This window comes from Paramisgurnus dabryanus, chromosome 9, assembly GCF_030506205.2.
Source record: "Paramisgurnus dabryanus chromosome 9, PD_genome_1.1, whole genome shotgun sequence".
Classification (NCBI taxonomy): Eukaryota; Metazoa; Chordata; class Actinopteri; order Cypriniformes; family Cobitidae; genus Paramisgurnus; species Paramisgurnus dabryanus.
Genome location: NC_133345.1, coordinates 34,080,501 through 34,093,296, shown reverse-complemented (window position 1 = coordinate 34,093,296; position 12,796 = coordinate 34,080,501). Strand labels below are relative to the sequence as shown.

Here is a 12,796-nt window from a genome sequence, read left to right as displayed (position 1 = left end):
ATATGTATAAACATATAGCTCAAATTGAGAAATGAACTTTTTTTTTAACTTACCAGATTTTTCAGCTTGCGTTATTTGCTTGATGTGTGAAAATCACACGTTACATGCGTCAAACGTCCGAAACGCTCAATTCAAGCCTCGTCATGCATGCAGTCTCAAATCGCGCTGCAGGATGTCTCTCGCATCTTTGCATTGACTTAAAGGAATATTCCATTTTCCTAAAAGAAAAATCCAGATAATTTACTCACCACCATGTCATCCAAAATGTTGATGTCTTTCTTTGTTCAGTCGAGAGGAAATTATGTTTTTTGAGGAAAACATTGCAGGATTTTTCTCATTTTAATGGACTTTAATAGACACCAACAATTAACACTTAATTCAACACTTAACAGTTTTTTTCAACAGAGTTTCAAAGGTCTATAAACGATCCCAAACGAGGCATAAGGGTCTTATCTAGCAAAACGATTGTCATTTTTGACAATAAAAATAACAAATATACACTTTTAAAGCACAACTTCTCATCTATTTCCGGTACAGTGCGACCTAACCTAAATGCGTAGTGACGTAGAAAGGTCACGTGTAACATATATGAAACGCACATTTGCGGACCATTGTAAACAATAAACTGACACAAAGACATTAATTAGTGTCAGTTGACATACAACAACGTAGGAACGGTCCTCGTTCTCAACACTTGTAAACACTGGGGCGGAGTTTCGCGTTCGTCCTCTGTGACCTCTTGACGTCATGACGTATTGCGTGGGGTCACGTTCGTGCATCACAACCGGATTTAAACGAGAAGTTGTGCTTTAAAAGTGTATATTTGTTATTTTTATTGTCAAAAATGACAATCGTTTTGCTAGATAAGACCCTTATGCCTCGTTTGGGATCGTTTATAGTCCTTTGAAACTCCGTTGAAAAAAACTGTTACGTGTTGATTTAAGTGTTATTTGTTGGTGTCTATTAAAGTCCATTAAAATGAGAAAAATCCGGCAATGTTTTCCTCAAAAATCATAATTTCTTCTCAACTGAACAAAGAAAGACATCAACATTTTGGATGACTTGGTGGTGAGTAAATTATCTAGATTTTTCTTTTAAGAAAATGGAATATTCCTTTAACATGTAAATCACTTCCGCTTAATGCTTCATTCGCGTCTTATGTGAATGCACCATAAGCTTATTTCAATGCATTCAAGTATCTTCATTTTTGGTATTAAAAGGAAGCAAAATTACGATGTCTGACTCTAGGCAGATCACTGAAGTTAAAAACAAAGTTATAAATGACTTTTACTTAGTAGCAAAACATCCAGAAGCACGTTTTCTGCCAGAAAATAGGATGTGCAGTGTTAAAGTAATACATTTGGAAACAAAACAAAAGCTTCAAGTAGAGCTGAGCAAAGCAGATCTCAGATTCAAGTCCACCCACCTGGCAAAGGCTCATCCTTCAGCACTCTAATCTTCATCTTGCCTGGAGAGAGCTGGCCAAAACAACATATTTCAAACACCACATTATCACCAAATCCAGCAGGGAATCATTTTTGCCATGTCCAATATTTGAGACCCGATCTGTCCTCAAGAAGAAAAGGTGATGTCTTACTCTTTGAGTTGCATTCTCCTTGTTAGTCTTGGCGTTGTGGAACGCTGGGGCCAGAACTTTGGGCTGAGCGGAACGCCAGCGGGATGCGCCTGTTTTCCTGTGTGGGAATTTCAAAGACGGCTGATCGACAAAGAACTGGAATGCTGGATAATAATTATACTGTGGCTTGTTGAAGTGTCCTATTAACTCTTTAACCTGATTGATAACCTTTAATTATGCACATATCATAGTATAGAAAACAAACACAAACAGTACATTACAGCATTTTTCCTGCATAATTCATACACATACAGAGATGGAAGTCTGTTTTCTGATGTGTTGTTTTGGTTGCCACATGAAATCAACACCCTAAATAATTCACATCATGATTGTGGAGGAGGCTGTTTGTTTAGGATGGGTTGTCATGATGCAATGGAGCCGCAGGCCTCAGTATGTTCAAAGAACAGAAACATATATTATATGTCTCTGCCAAAATAATAGGTTTTTTGTTTTGAAGCAGCAACTAGGCACTTCAAATGTTTCTTTCCTGCAGGTTAGTGCCACTTTTGGGTTGTTTCCATCATCTAAATTAGACTTTTTTATAGAACGTGCGATTGTTGCATGACCGGGGGTCTTTGTGACATTTAACACCGTTTTTGGCAGAACTACAGTACAGTACCTCTGTTAACTCTTTCGCCGCCATTGACGAGATAACTCGTCAATTAAGAGACAACGCATCCCTATCAATGACGAGAATTTCCAGCTATCCGCAATACCGCTTACTTCTGCAACTTATACAACCCAGAAGTAGCGCCTTACGTGAAAGAGAAAGAACTCTGTGTATGTTTTAAAGATCGCTCTGCATCTGATCTCGATCAAAAGTCCTTCACAAAAATGGAATTATCTCAGCTTTTTGCTCAAAATTTGTGTTTTTGAAGAACCCTACCCATAGTTGAGATGTAATAAAATAAGAACTAATGAAGGTAGGATGAAATGTTTTTTATTGTTTGTTTACATATTTAAAGAAGAACATTTTCTGGAAAGCATTAAACTTTTGTGAAAATCATGAAAAATGCTGGCGCTGGCTGTCAACTTTTTTTTAAAACGCTGGTGGGGAAAGAGTTAAAATAAGGGTTGCAAAGGGTCGAAAAGTTTCCAGTAAATTTCAAGAAACTTTCCATCAGAATCTAATTTGTGGAAATTTAACGGGAATTTACAAGAATTTATGGGAATTATTTGGAAATTTTGGTAAATGTATATAAACTATATCACATACAAACATAAATTAACATTTTAGGAATCAAAGGAAATACAAATTTTGAAGAATCCTGATACTTTTCAAATTCCTAGTTTATTCCTATATATTCCCATTAATTCCCATATATTCCCGTTAATTCCCATATTTTCCTGTTAATTCCCATATATTCCCGTTTATTTCCATATATTCCTGTTAATCCCATGGAAATTTTCCAGCCTTGAAAATTCCCAGAACATTGCAACCCTATTTAAAATTAATGTATATGTGCTCAGACAAAAGCAAGATTTGCATTCTTGTGTGAGCTATTTAACTGTATGAATTAATAGTCAACTAATTTATCATTTAGCTGTTGATTTTATAGACAGTGACTTGACAGGAACCTGTGTCTTCTCAAGGGAACGCTGGTGATAGTTACATAATAGATCAACCATTGCATGGCTTAATGGAGTTGTCATCATTAAAAGTAAATCATAGTTAAATTGGACCACTAACATTTGACCAAACAGAAAAGTGCAAAAGTGCCAAATACATTTCCTTTTAAACATTATATGAATAAAACTTCTCAGTCAGATTATTGATAAGCTAATCAGAGCTCCCACTTTTTCTGTCTGTTAATCAAACTGAATGTCACAGAGCAGTCCATATACTGTACTGTATGGAAGCATTTAGTTTAAATCCTCAATCTTAAGTATGAGCAATATAAACAGTGACGTTTGCCTTAGTAAGCACCACTAATAATTAAAACCACACATACTGCACAGCTCACCAGCTTCACTAAAACCCATCTTCTATTATGCAGGGACATTATTGGGAAAGAGCCTGCAGGACTACAAGACGTTCCCTCTGCATGCTGTCCACTCTCATTAGGAGCTGTTTATGTGCTGGCCTTTATCAGTCTGATAGAGACGGGCGTTCGGGATAGGGATTAACCGCGTACGAGTCTGCCTGTCAGCGCTTGGGAAAACGCACAAGCGGACGTGGCAGTCAAGTGCACACTCTGAGTGCCAACCAACAAGACAAACACTTATCACCTGTCAGGATGTCCAGTGTGTGATGACAACAGGACTGGTAAGAGCTTACATGACTGCACACTTAACCTTGTGTTCAATCAGATTTTAGAGTGATAAAAACTACATAAGTCCAGTAAGTAAGACCGGTTGCCAGTCTTTGTACTTTCAGATTTCTCTGATGAAAGAAACATCTTGAAAAGCACAGATGCTCCTGCTGAAAGACAAACCAGTATGAATTTCCAAGTAGCTTCAGGCTGGTTAGTGGTGATTTGGTGCTGGTGATGTTTAGCTTTGGCCGTTTCATCGTAAACATTTTCATTAAGGGGGACAAACGCATGCTTCTGCATGGACACCCAAAAAAGTAGACACGAAAAATAGTTTTCTGATGCCAAATTTTATTTTTACGAGTTGCAAATGTTGTATTATACCATAGCATAGTACAGGGTTCCCACACCTTAGTTAGAGCCTGTGTGTAAATTTTAGCGGCATCTAGTGGTGAGATTGCGAATTGCAACCAACAGATTACACCCTCAATTTCAAAACGCATATGGTGGACGCCACAGGACAAACATGCCATAGTCTGAGACAATGGCCCTGTCCCAAATGGCACACTCCGGACTTGTGGTCCTCCTCAGAGTCCACACTTTGATGGCATCACGTAGTGCAGACTTTAGGGACTCTTGATGCGAGTCCACGTGGGTGCACCGGAGTCGAATTTTGGGACAGACTTGAGCATCACACCGGAAATAGGTAGAGAAGTTGCCCGTCAGTGTGAACTCCTCCCTTCCGTCGTCTGATTGGTCTGATTGCCCTTTCGCAAGGACTTCTGGGTTGGTAAAGTGCACGAAGCCTGCTGCAGTATGGGCTTTGCCGAAGACAGCATCAACAGGGGCAAAGGAGGCGCTGATGAGCACACTTCAAAGCGTAAAAATGACAGATGGGACACCCTACGGACTCGTAGACTAAGCGAGAATGCGCAATTTAAGGCCACGAGACCGAAAGTCCACATGAAGTGCGCCATTTGGGACAGGGCCAATGTAGTGATGAAACGCACTCTTTAAACAGTTTGTCCGTTTAGGGCTACTGTAGAAACATGTCAGCGACTTCCATGTAAGTGAATGTATATAAAAAAAAGACTCATTCTAAGATAATCCAAATTACAGTTCATTGTGTAAGGTCTTTACACACCTCTGACAATATAGTTATGTATATTATATTGCATTTCTGTCAAAAGATATGGTCTGTATCTTTTTTTCGTCATGAATCCCCCGTGCATTGTACGCGTAGGTCATGCATGCGCCTACAGGAGAGTGTAGTATGTAGCCCAGGAAATGCATTGCAATTTGTCGTAATGCGCATGTATCTTACATCTGTGTACACGTACGGTACGGGTCAAATAAACTTTGCAAGGCCATGCATTCGACCGTGCGCATATGTTCACGTACACGTATAAAACAAAAACATACTCTGTGCTTTAGAAGACAGTAGTGAGCTTTTGCTTGTTGAATAGGTTTAAGAACACAGCAGAACAGATAACTACAGAATAAAACATTACAAAAAAACACTACAGTACACGGCAAGTTTGTGCAAGCAGCCTAGTTTGTGAACACATCTCAGACGCCCACTGAGCACGCTGAAGGCCGGAGTCTATCAGCTCTCATCTGCTGGTATAAATTCACCTGTGGCCCTTTAGTGCTCCGCCTGCGCTGTGATAAACAGAGGCGGTTCAGCATGCGGCGAGATAACATCAACCATTCCCAGCACAGCTCCCGCAACAGAACTTCTGCTTTGATTAATGACCTCGGATAAAAGCTAATCTAAAACGGTTTTGTTTAAAAACTTCCGTACGGAGGCATTCGTAATTTAGATATAGTACCGCTAACATCTCCTAATATGACAGTTCCGGTACACGGCAGAAGAAATGAGCCTGCGGGTTCAGATCTCAGGGGCATTGAGGCAAGCTGCATCCCCGCTGTATTCATCGGATTATGGCGAAGGGCTCCTGTGTGTTATTGATATATGGGGTTATAATTGACGGTGTCAGTTCCTGAGAAGAACTCACAACAATGGCTTTATTGTATCGTCTCCAGCTGGCTTTCCGCTTTTCCGCTGGGTTTCATACAAGCTAAGCTGAACCAGCAGCATTTGATGTATGATGTTGATTATCATGTTTTCAACTCAACCCTCAGTATCTACAAAAAGCAAATATCACGGTACCTGTAATGCACTTACGATCAAAGTACAGAGCTTGAAAAGCAGAAATGTTTGAATTATTCAGTAAAAATTGGTTTAATATAAGAGCTGTAAAGTTTTCTAGCTGGATGGACTGGTTTGGCATTACTGCCATTATATCTGTGGGTGGGCCTTAAAAACACTGCTGTACAATATAATGTTTATTGACCAGCCTGTATTTACTATAAGTGCCCTATACAGGGTTCCCACACCTTAGTCAACTTCAAATTCAAGGACCCTTCCAGGTCCAACACCCTCAAATTAAAGGACTAAATGTGGGGACACATTAAGTGAGAGCAAGGTTACATCGTGTTACCTTTTAAGATACATTGTTACAGTTTCCTTTCTAGGGAACTCATGCTGAGTCACTGCGGTGACACTTTGGGGACACCTCTAGGGGTAAGTGCGTGTAAATGTGTATATCAAGTTCAACCAATGGTGAGGCTTAATGACAAAGACAGGGTGACGCAAGAGCCAGGAAGTATATCGCTATATGAAATATTGCCAAAGACGGCGTTACAGGGACGCAGGAAGTATAGCAAGGGAGACTCAGCGTCTTGTTCCCTTCTTATTACACGGCTCTCTGGAATGCTTGATTCTGATTGGTCAGTTGAGACATTTGCAGGTTCGTTCTTTTCGAATAATAACCGCTCCAAAATAATAACGCATAGCCGGTACTACTTTTACGAGAAAGATCGCTCCGCGCCAATAAAGATCAATAAAGATTACTGTCTGTTTGGCGCCATCTTGTGACAAACACTGGACAACCACGACAAGACACAGAGAGCTTACTGAGACTGAACTTGACAAAATAGAGCATGACAGCTACGAAGCCAACACACAAAAAAATACAGAATGGGCATTAAAACTTCTCAAAGACTGGCTAAAAGAGAAAAAAATGGAGACAGACAAGTATGAAGCAGAGGATCTTAATAAGGTATTACGATCATTTTATGCATCTGTGCAAAGTTTCGCGGAAGGATAAAAATGTTAATTTAAAACAAATATGCCAATAAAATGTTTCAAATTCATATTCATGTCCAGTTTTTTTTCTTATGTGACAAGTAGCCGTGTAATAAGCGGGATAATGTAGAGTCAGCCGGTAGTTATCGGGAAATAAGCCCCTTCAGTGTGATACAAGACCCTCCGCTTCGCGTCGGGTCCTGATCACACTGTCGGGGCTTATTTCCCGATAACTACCGGCTGCCTCTACATTATCCCTTACTCATAGAACAACAGTCACATACGTAACCCAAGACGTTTTCATGTGTCAAACACAACTATGCAAAAAAGCATTTTGGTATGAATCAACATTCACATGCAGAAGATATAAGCATTTAAAGCGAACAGTTTAGCACGTGTGCTTACAAAGTCTAGAATTTTTATGATATTATCCTACACTACACAGGGGAAAATATGAATTTTTTTTTTCAGAAAACTTCTTGCATAAAATAGATTCAAGCACTGTCAATGGCCTGTATCTTTGTTTGTATGTTTTCAAAAACTTCCCAGGTCCTTCAATTTTTTCCCCTAGATTCACAAACTTTCAAGGATCTCAAGGACCCGTGGGAACCCTGCCTATAGCAACCAATGTTTCCTCTATTTAAAACTTAGGAATAAAGACTTTACTTTCTTTAGTAATCAACATAAATGCCACAAATGCAGTCGATTGACCCCACTTATATTAAGCCGAAACATTCTTCAAAGTCGCTGATATTTTTTTAAATTCAATTGCATGCAATTTTATTCAATTGCATGCATACACATGAAAGCGTGTTGGAATGTAATCATCTATTCACTGTATCTACCCTAATACCACGGTGTTTCCATCCCTGTTATGAGTTATGAGCCGATACAAACCCATAAAACAGATGCCACTATAAATTCATGAGGTGGACCTCCATGGGTCATATTTTAGTGTTATTAATGAAGTAGAAAGAAGAGGCCAGGCTGAGAGGAGAGAGCAATATCAAAATATTAACTACTGATGTTATTTTTCTCCTATTCTTTAATTTTGACAGGAAACTAATTTCATGCCTTCCTCATTTTGGCGTTGGGTCCCACTTAATCTTAATTTGTTTGGGAGAAATTGGAAGACAGGCATGGCGGTGCAGAGAGACTGGAGCCGATGACTCAATTTCCCTCGACTCGACGGCTACGCCGATTCCATCAGCAGAGCGTTCAGAAACCAAACCTTCTCTCCAGATCACCTCCAGAGCAGTCCAGGAACATTGTGTGACATTCAGGTTTGTAAAGCTGATTGTGTCTCCCTCACTATTTCTCTCAAATTCCTGCCTGCTTTTGCTACCTTGGCTAAATATGCATGCAAGATTCCAGCCTCTTAAGTGTCTTTATGACTGCTGCATCTTTATCGTAAAGAAACATAACCCACAATTGGTAAATAAGTAAATAATGACATTGTATGTTCAGGTGAACTGTCGCTTTAAACATCTTCTAGTTCTAGTTTGCACACACCAGCCTCTAAACTTTAACTTCAACAAATCTCTAGTTTTCAACTGCTCTCTTTTTATGTATCATTGTTTACATATCTCACCCATTCATGAATTTTACTATTGTTTTACTCACTCTCTCTCCTCTTTCTCTTGACTCATACGCTCTCTCAGCTCCTCCAGCTTGCTCTCCATGTCTTTGGTCTGCTGATCCAGCTGCAACTTTTCCATACGAAGCTCCCGAAGATTCCTGGTAAAAAGATACACACACATCTGATAAATACACTCACCTAAAGGATTATTAGGAACACCTGTTCAATTTCTCATTAATGCAATTATCTAATCAACCAATCACATGGCAGTTGCTTCAATGGATTTAGGGTTGTGATCCTGGCCAAGACAATCTCCTGAACTCCAAACTGAATGTCGGAATGGGAAAGAAAGGTGATTTTGGCATGGTTGTTGGTGCAAGACGGGCCGGTCTGAGTATTTCACAATCTGCTCAGTTACTGGGATTTTTACACACAACCACTTCTAGGGTTTACAAAGAATGGTGTGAAAAGGGAGAAACATCCAGTATGCGGCAATCCTGTGGGTGAAAATGCCTTGTTGATGCTAAAGGTCAGAAAGAGCAAGAGCAACTTTGACTGAAATAACCACTCGTTACAACCGAGGTATGCAGCAAAGCATTTGTGAAGCCACAACACGCACAACCTTGAGGCGGATGGGCTACAGCAGCAGAAGACCCCACCGGGTACCACTCATCTCCACTACAAATAGGAAAAGAGGCTACAATTTGCACCAGCTCACCAAAATTGGACAGTTGAAGACTGGAAAAATGTTGCCTGGTCTGATGAGTCTTGATTTCTGTTGAGACATTCAGATGGTAGAGTCTGAATTTGGTGTAAACGGAATGAGAACATGGATCCATCATACCTTGTTACCACTGTGCAGGCTGGAGGTGGTGGTGTAATGATATTGGGGATGTTTTCTTGGCACATTTTAGCTTCTTAGTGCCAATTGGGCATTGTTTAAATGCCACAAACTGCCTGAGCATTGTTTCTGACCATGTTCACCCCTTTATGACCACCATGTACCCATTCTCTGATGGCTACTTGCAGCAGGATAATGCACCATGTCACAAAGCTCGAATCATTTGAAATTGGTTTTTTGAATATGACAATGAGTTCACTGTACTAAAATGACCCCCACAGTCACCAAATTTCAACCCAATAGAGCATCTTTGGGATGTGGTGGAACGGGAGCTTCCATATAAAAGCTGGGCAGTATGCTTCATTTGATGTAATGGATTTAGCTGAAATAGCCAAACCTATTAATTATAAGAGAGTTGACCACATACTTTTGTAATATTTTAATATAATATAAGAAAAATATTTATATCTTTGGTACAACTAACCAAATCACCATGCGTAACCACAATTTCTCGTCTTGCAATAGCTGTGTGAAGCACCAACGTGAGCTTATGTATTACGTAAGCACATCGAAAGGTCATGCGTCACATATGTGAAACGCACACTTGCGGACAATTTTAAACAATAATAGATAAGACCCTTATGCCTTGTTTGACATTGTTTATAGCCATTTGAAGCTCCGTGATACTGCAATTTTAAACTGCAATTGAAACTGTAAACTGTTGAGGTCCAATAAAGTCTACTAAATTGAGAAAAATCCAATGCTTTCCTTAAAAAAACTAATTTCTTCTCGACTGAACAAAAAAGACTTGTGTATGAAATGGGGGTGAGTAAATTATCAGGATTTCTTTTTTATGAAAGTGGAGTAATCCTTTAACTTTTTGATCCACTTCAAATGTTGACTGGTGTACATAAGCCAGGAAAGGAGTTCCTCCATTTGCAAAGACCACATCTAACTTGCTAATGTGAAAAATCTGAAGCGTGAAAATAAACTGAAAGGAAGCAACTGTGCAAACCTGACATTTAACTTCATTGACTTCGGCTTGCTGGGAAGAACCACAAAGTTGTTTAAATTCATGGTGCTCTGCGATCAGACTGTAAGCTTCACAGGCTGCAATTTCCACTCAAGTGTCCTGAAAGGAAAAGAGTTTTGAGTGACAAAAACACAGCAAAAAGTAGCACAAAATAACTAAATTCAAGAGACCAATGAAGTGAACACAAGTCAAATAGTGCATATGCAATGAAGCAAACTTATCTTATATACCATAGTACAAAAAGTTTACCATATTTACTGCAGTATGATATAAAAACACATGGTATTTAATGTAATGTAAATGTAATGTATTTAATTTATGGTTCATAAAGTAATGCAAAATTATATTCAGGTGAATGCACCCTACTGAGTATGTAAATACCACAAAGTAGCATCTTGTGTGCTGCAATGCAATTTTAAATATTTTAATTTATTATACACGCCTACTTTCGCGCAGGTTGAAATCACCGTAGCTTTTGTAAAGTGCAAAAAGCACACCTTTATTACACATGTTATATACTACAGTACTAAATATTTATCAAAACTGAGAGAAAGCGTTTAAATATAACGTTATTCCCATTAGTTTGGCAGCCACCGCGTTCAGATGTTAGCATGGTTATCCTGAGAGCAGAGCAAAGCAAAACCAAACAAGGGTGCTGAGCTTTAAAAACGGACTTTCTGTAGTTTAATAAACGTGTTAACATGCAAACGATTAAAGTTAAATAGCAATGCTGTATTTAAGTGTGAGACTGCGTTTAAAAGCACTGAGTTGTCACTTACTTTAACGCGTTTGTCTTCCTGAAGCTCCGCTTGTGGAAACTGTGTACGGCTGTCGCATAGCAACGCGTCATCTCGCGACAGTTGGTGTGTTGCTGTTGGAGACGAGTTCGTTTTTGTTTATATTTTTCCCATATTTTACAATAATAATAAACCCGTTTAAATGATAAAATAACACAAATCTAACTATAGAAATTATACTATGACTTATCAAAAATAAAACTATTTTGTAATTTACATCACCTGTAGTCAGCCTTTCCTGTCATTTTATCAAGCAAACTTTTACTCTGAGATGATTTTTAAATAGTATTTAAAAGGTTTACATCTTTTCTGAGCTCTTATTTGCTGATTTATTATTCAGTCCAAATCATCCATTTGAAAAATGTAAAATAAAAATAACAAACATACATACTATTTAGTGTACATACATACATACATGCATACATACACAAACACTTACATACATACATGCATACAGTAAATACATATATACACACCTACATAAATAATTAGTAATACTTACAGTAGATACATACATACATACATACATACATACATACATACATTTTACTGCATACAGTACATACATACATACTATTTAGTGTGCATACAGTACATAGATTTTACTGTACATACAGTACATACATACATACTATTTACTGTACATACAGTACATACATACATACATACTGTACTATTTACTGTACATACAGATACTCTTTGAAAAGATCATAATTAATACCATTTAGATACAGATATCTGTACCAATATGTACATTTAATGTACTAATATAACCTCTGTAAGTACAAAGATGTGCTTTTGGGTACTGCCCTACAGTGACAGCTAGGGACCTTTTTTTTTTAAAGCGGCATCTTGTGCTGCTACTGTATGAAATTACATTTCTTTTATTAAGGCCCACTTTCATTTCCCCAACGCAATTTTTTTATTTACAGTAGCTTACTATCCATACTTACCTAATTGAATATAACACAGTTCAAGTCTATTTAGCTGACAGTGTGAGCTCACGTGGTGTGAAGGGTTGTTAAAAAGTTTCTTTAGGGAAAATAAATTGCAGAGTTTTCCTGTTTTCTTTGTGTTTTAGTGGCTCATGTCTGTGCTAATGAAGTCCTGACGTACATCAAGTGTCCTGCGGTTTCCTGACACACAGGAGTGAGGACTCTGTTGCTCCTGTAATTATGGACAGCTTGATTTCCCTAATTAAAATCAGTTCAGTACCAAAATCACATTTCATGTGGATGTTTTGATTGCACTCATAAGAACCTTCATTAAAGCATCAACACCGTATGTCTCAATTAGTCGACAGAAATTAGACTGCCGCTCTGTTTTCACAGCAATTTCAGGGTTTTACATGTACTTTTCCTTGGCGTATGTCTCGTCAAGACGAATTTTTAAGATATTCACATCTTATTATTAAAAATTTCTGCATCCTTGGGTTTCTGTGTTAGCTTGCTTGCACAGTATACTTTGTATAACAAAATAAAGCCTGTACCTTATATTTACATAACCA

General features: G+C 38.5%; 1 protein-coding gene across 1 annotated transcript in view; it reads right to left on the bottom strand.

Moving 5' to 3' along the window:
* The window catches only part of zbbx (zinc finger, B-box domain containing), a 73,378-nt gene extending 62,067 nt beyond the window's left edge, over positions 1–11,311 (bottom strand). The window contains exons 1-5 of the mRNA XM_073815689.1: positions 11,272–11,311; positions 10,475–10,591; positions 8,663–8,776; positions 1,598–1,694; positions 1,427–1,478 (exon numbers count right to left, since the gene is read on the bottom strand). Coding sequence (XP_073671790.1) covers positions 1,427–1,478; positions 1,598–1,694; positions 8,663–8,776; positions 10,475–10,536 — 325 coding nt within the window. The 5' untranslated portion in view covers positions 10,537–10,591; positions 11,272–11,311. The remainder of the gene's footprint in view (positions 1–1,426; positions 1,479–1,597; positions 1,695–8,662; positions 8,777–10,474; positions 10,592–11,271) is intronic.
* Between the last annotated feature and the right edge of the window lie 1,485 nt (positions 11,312–12,796).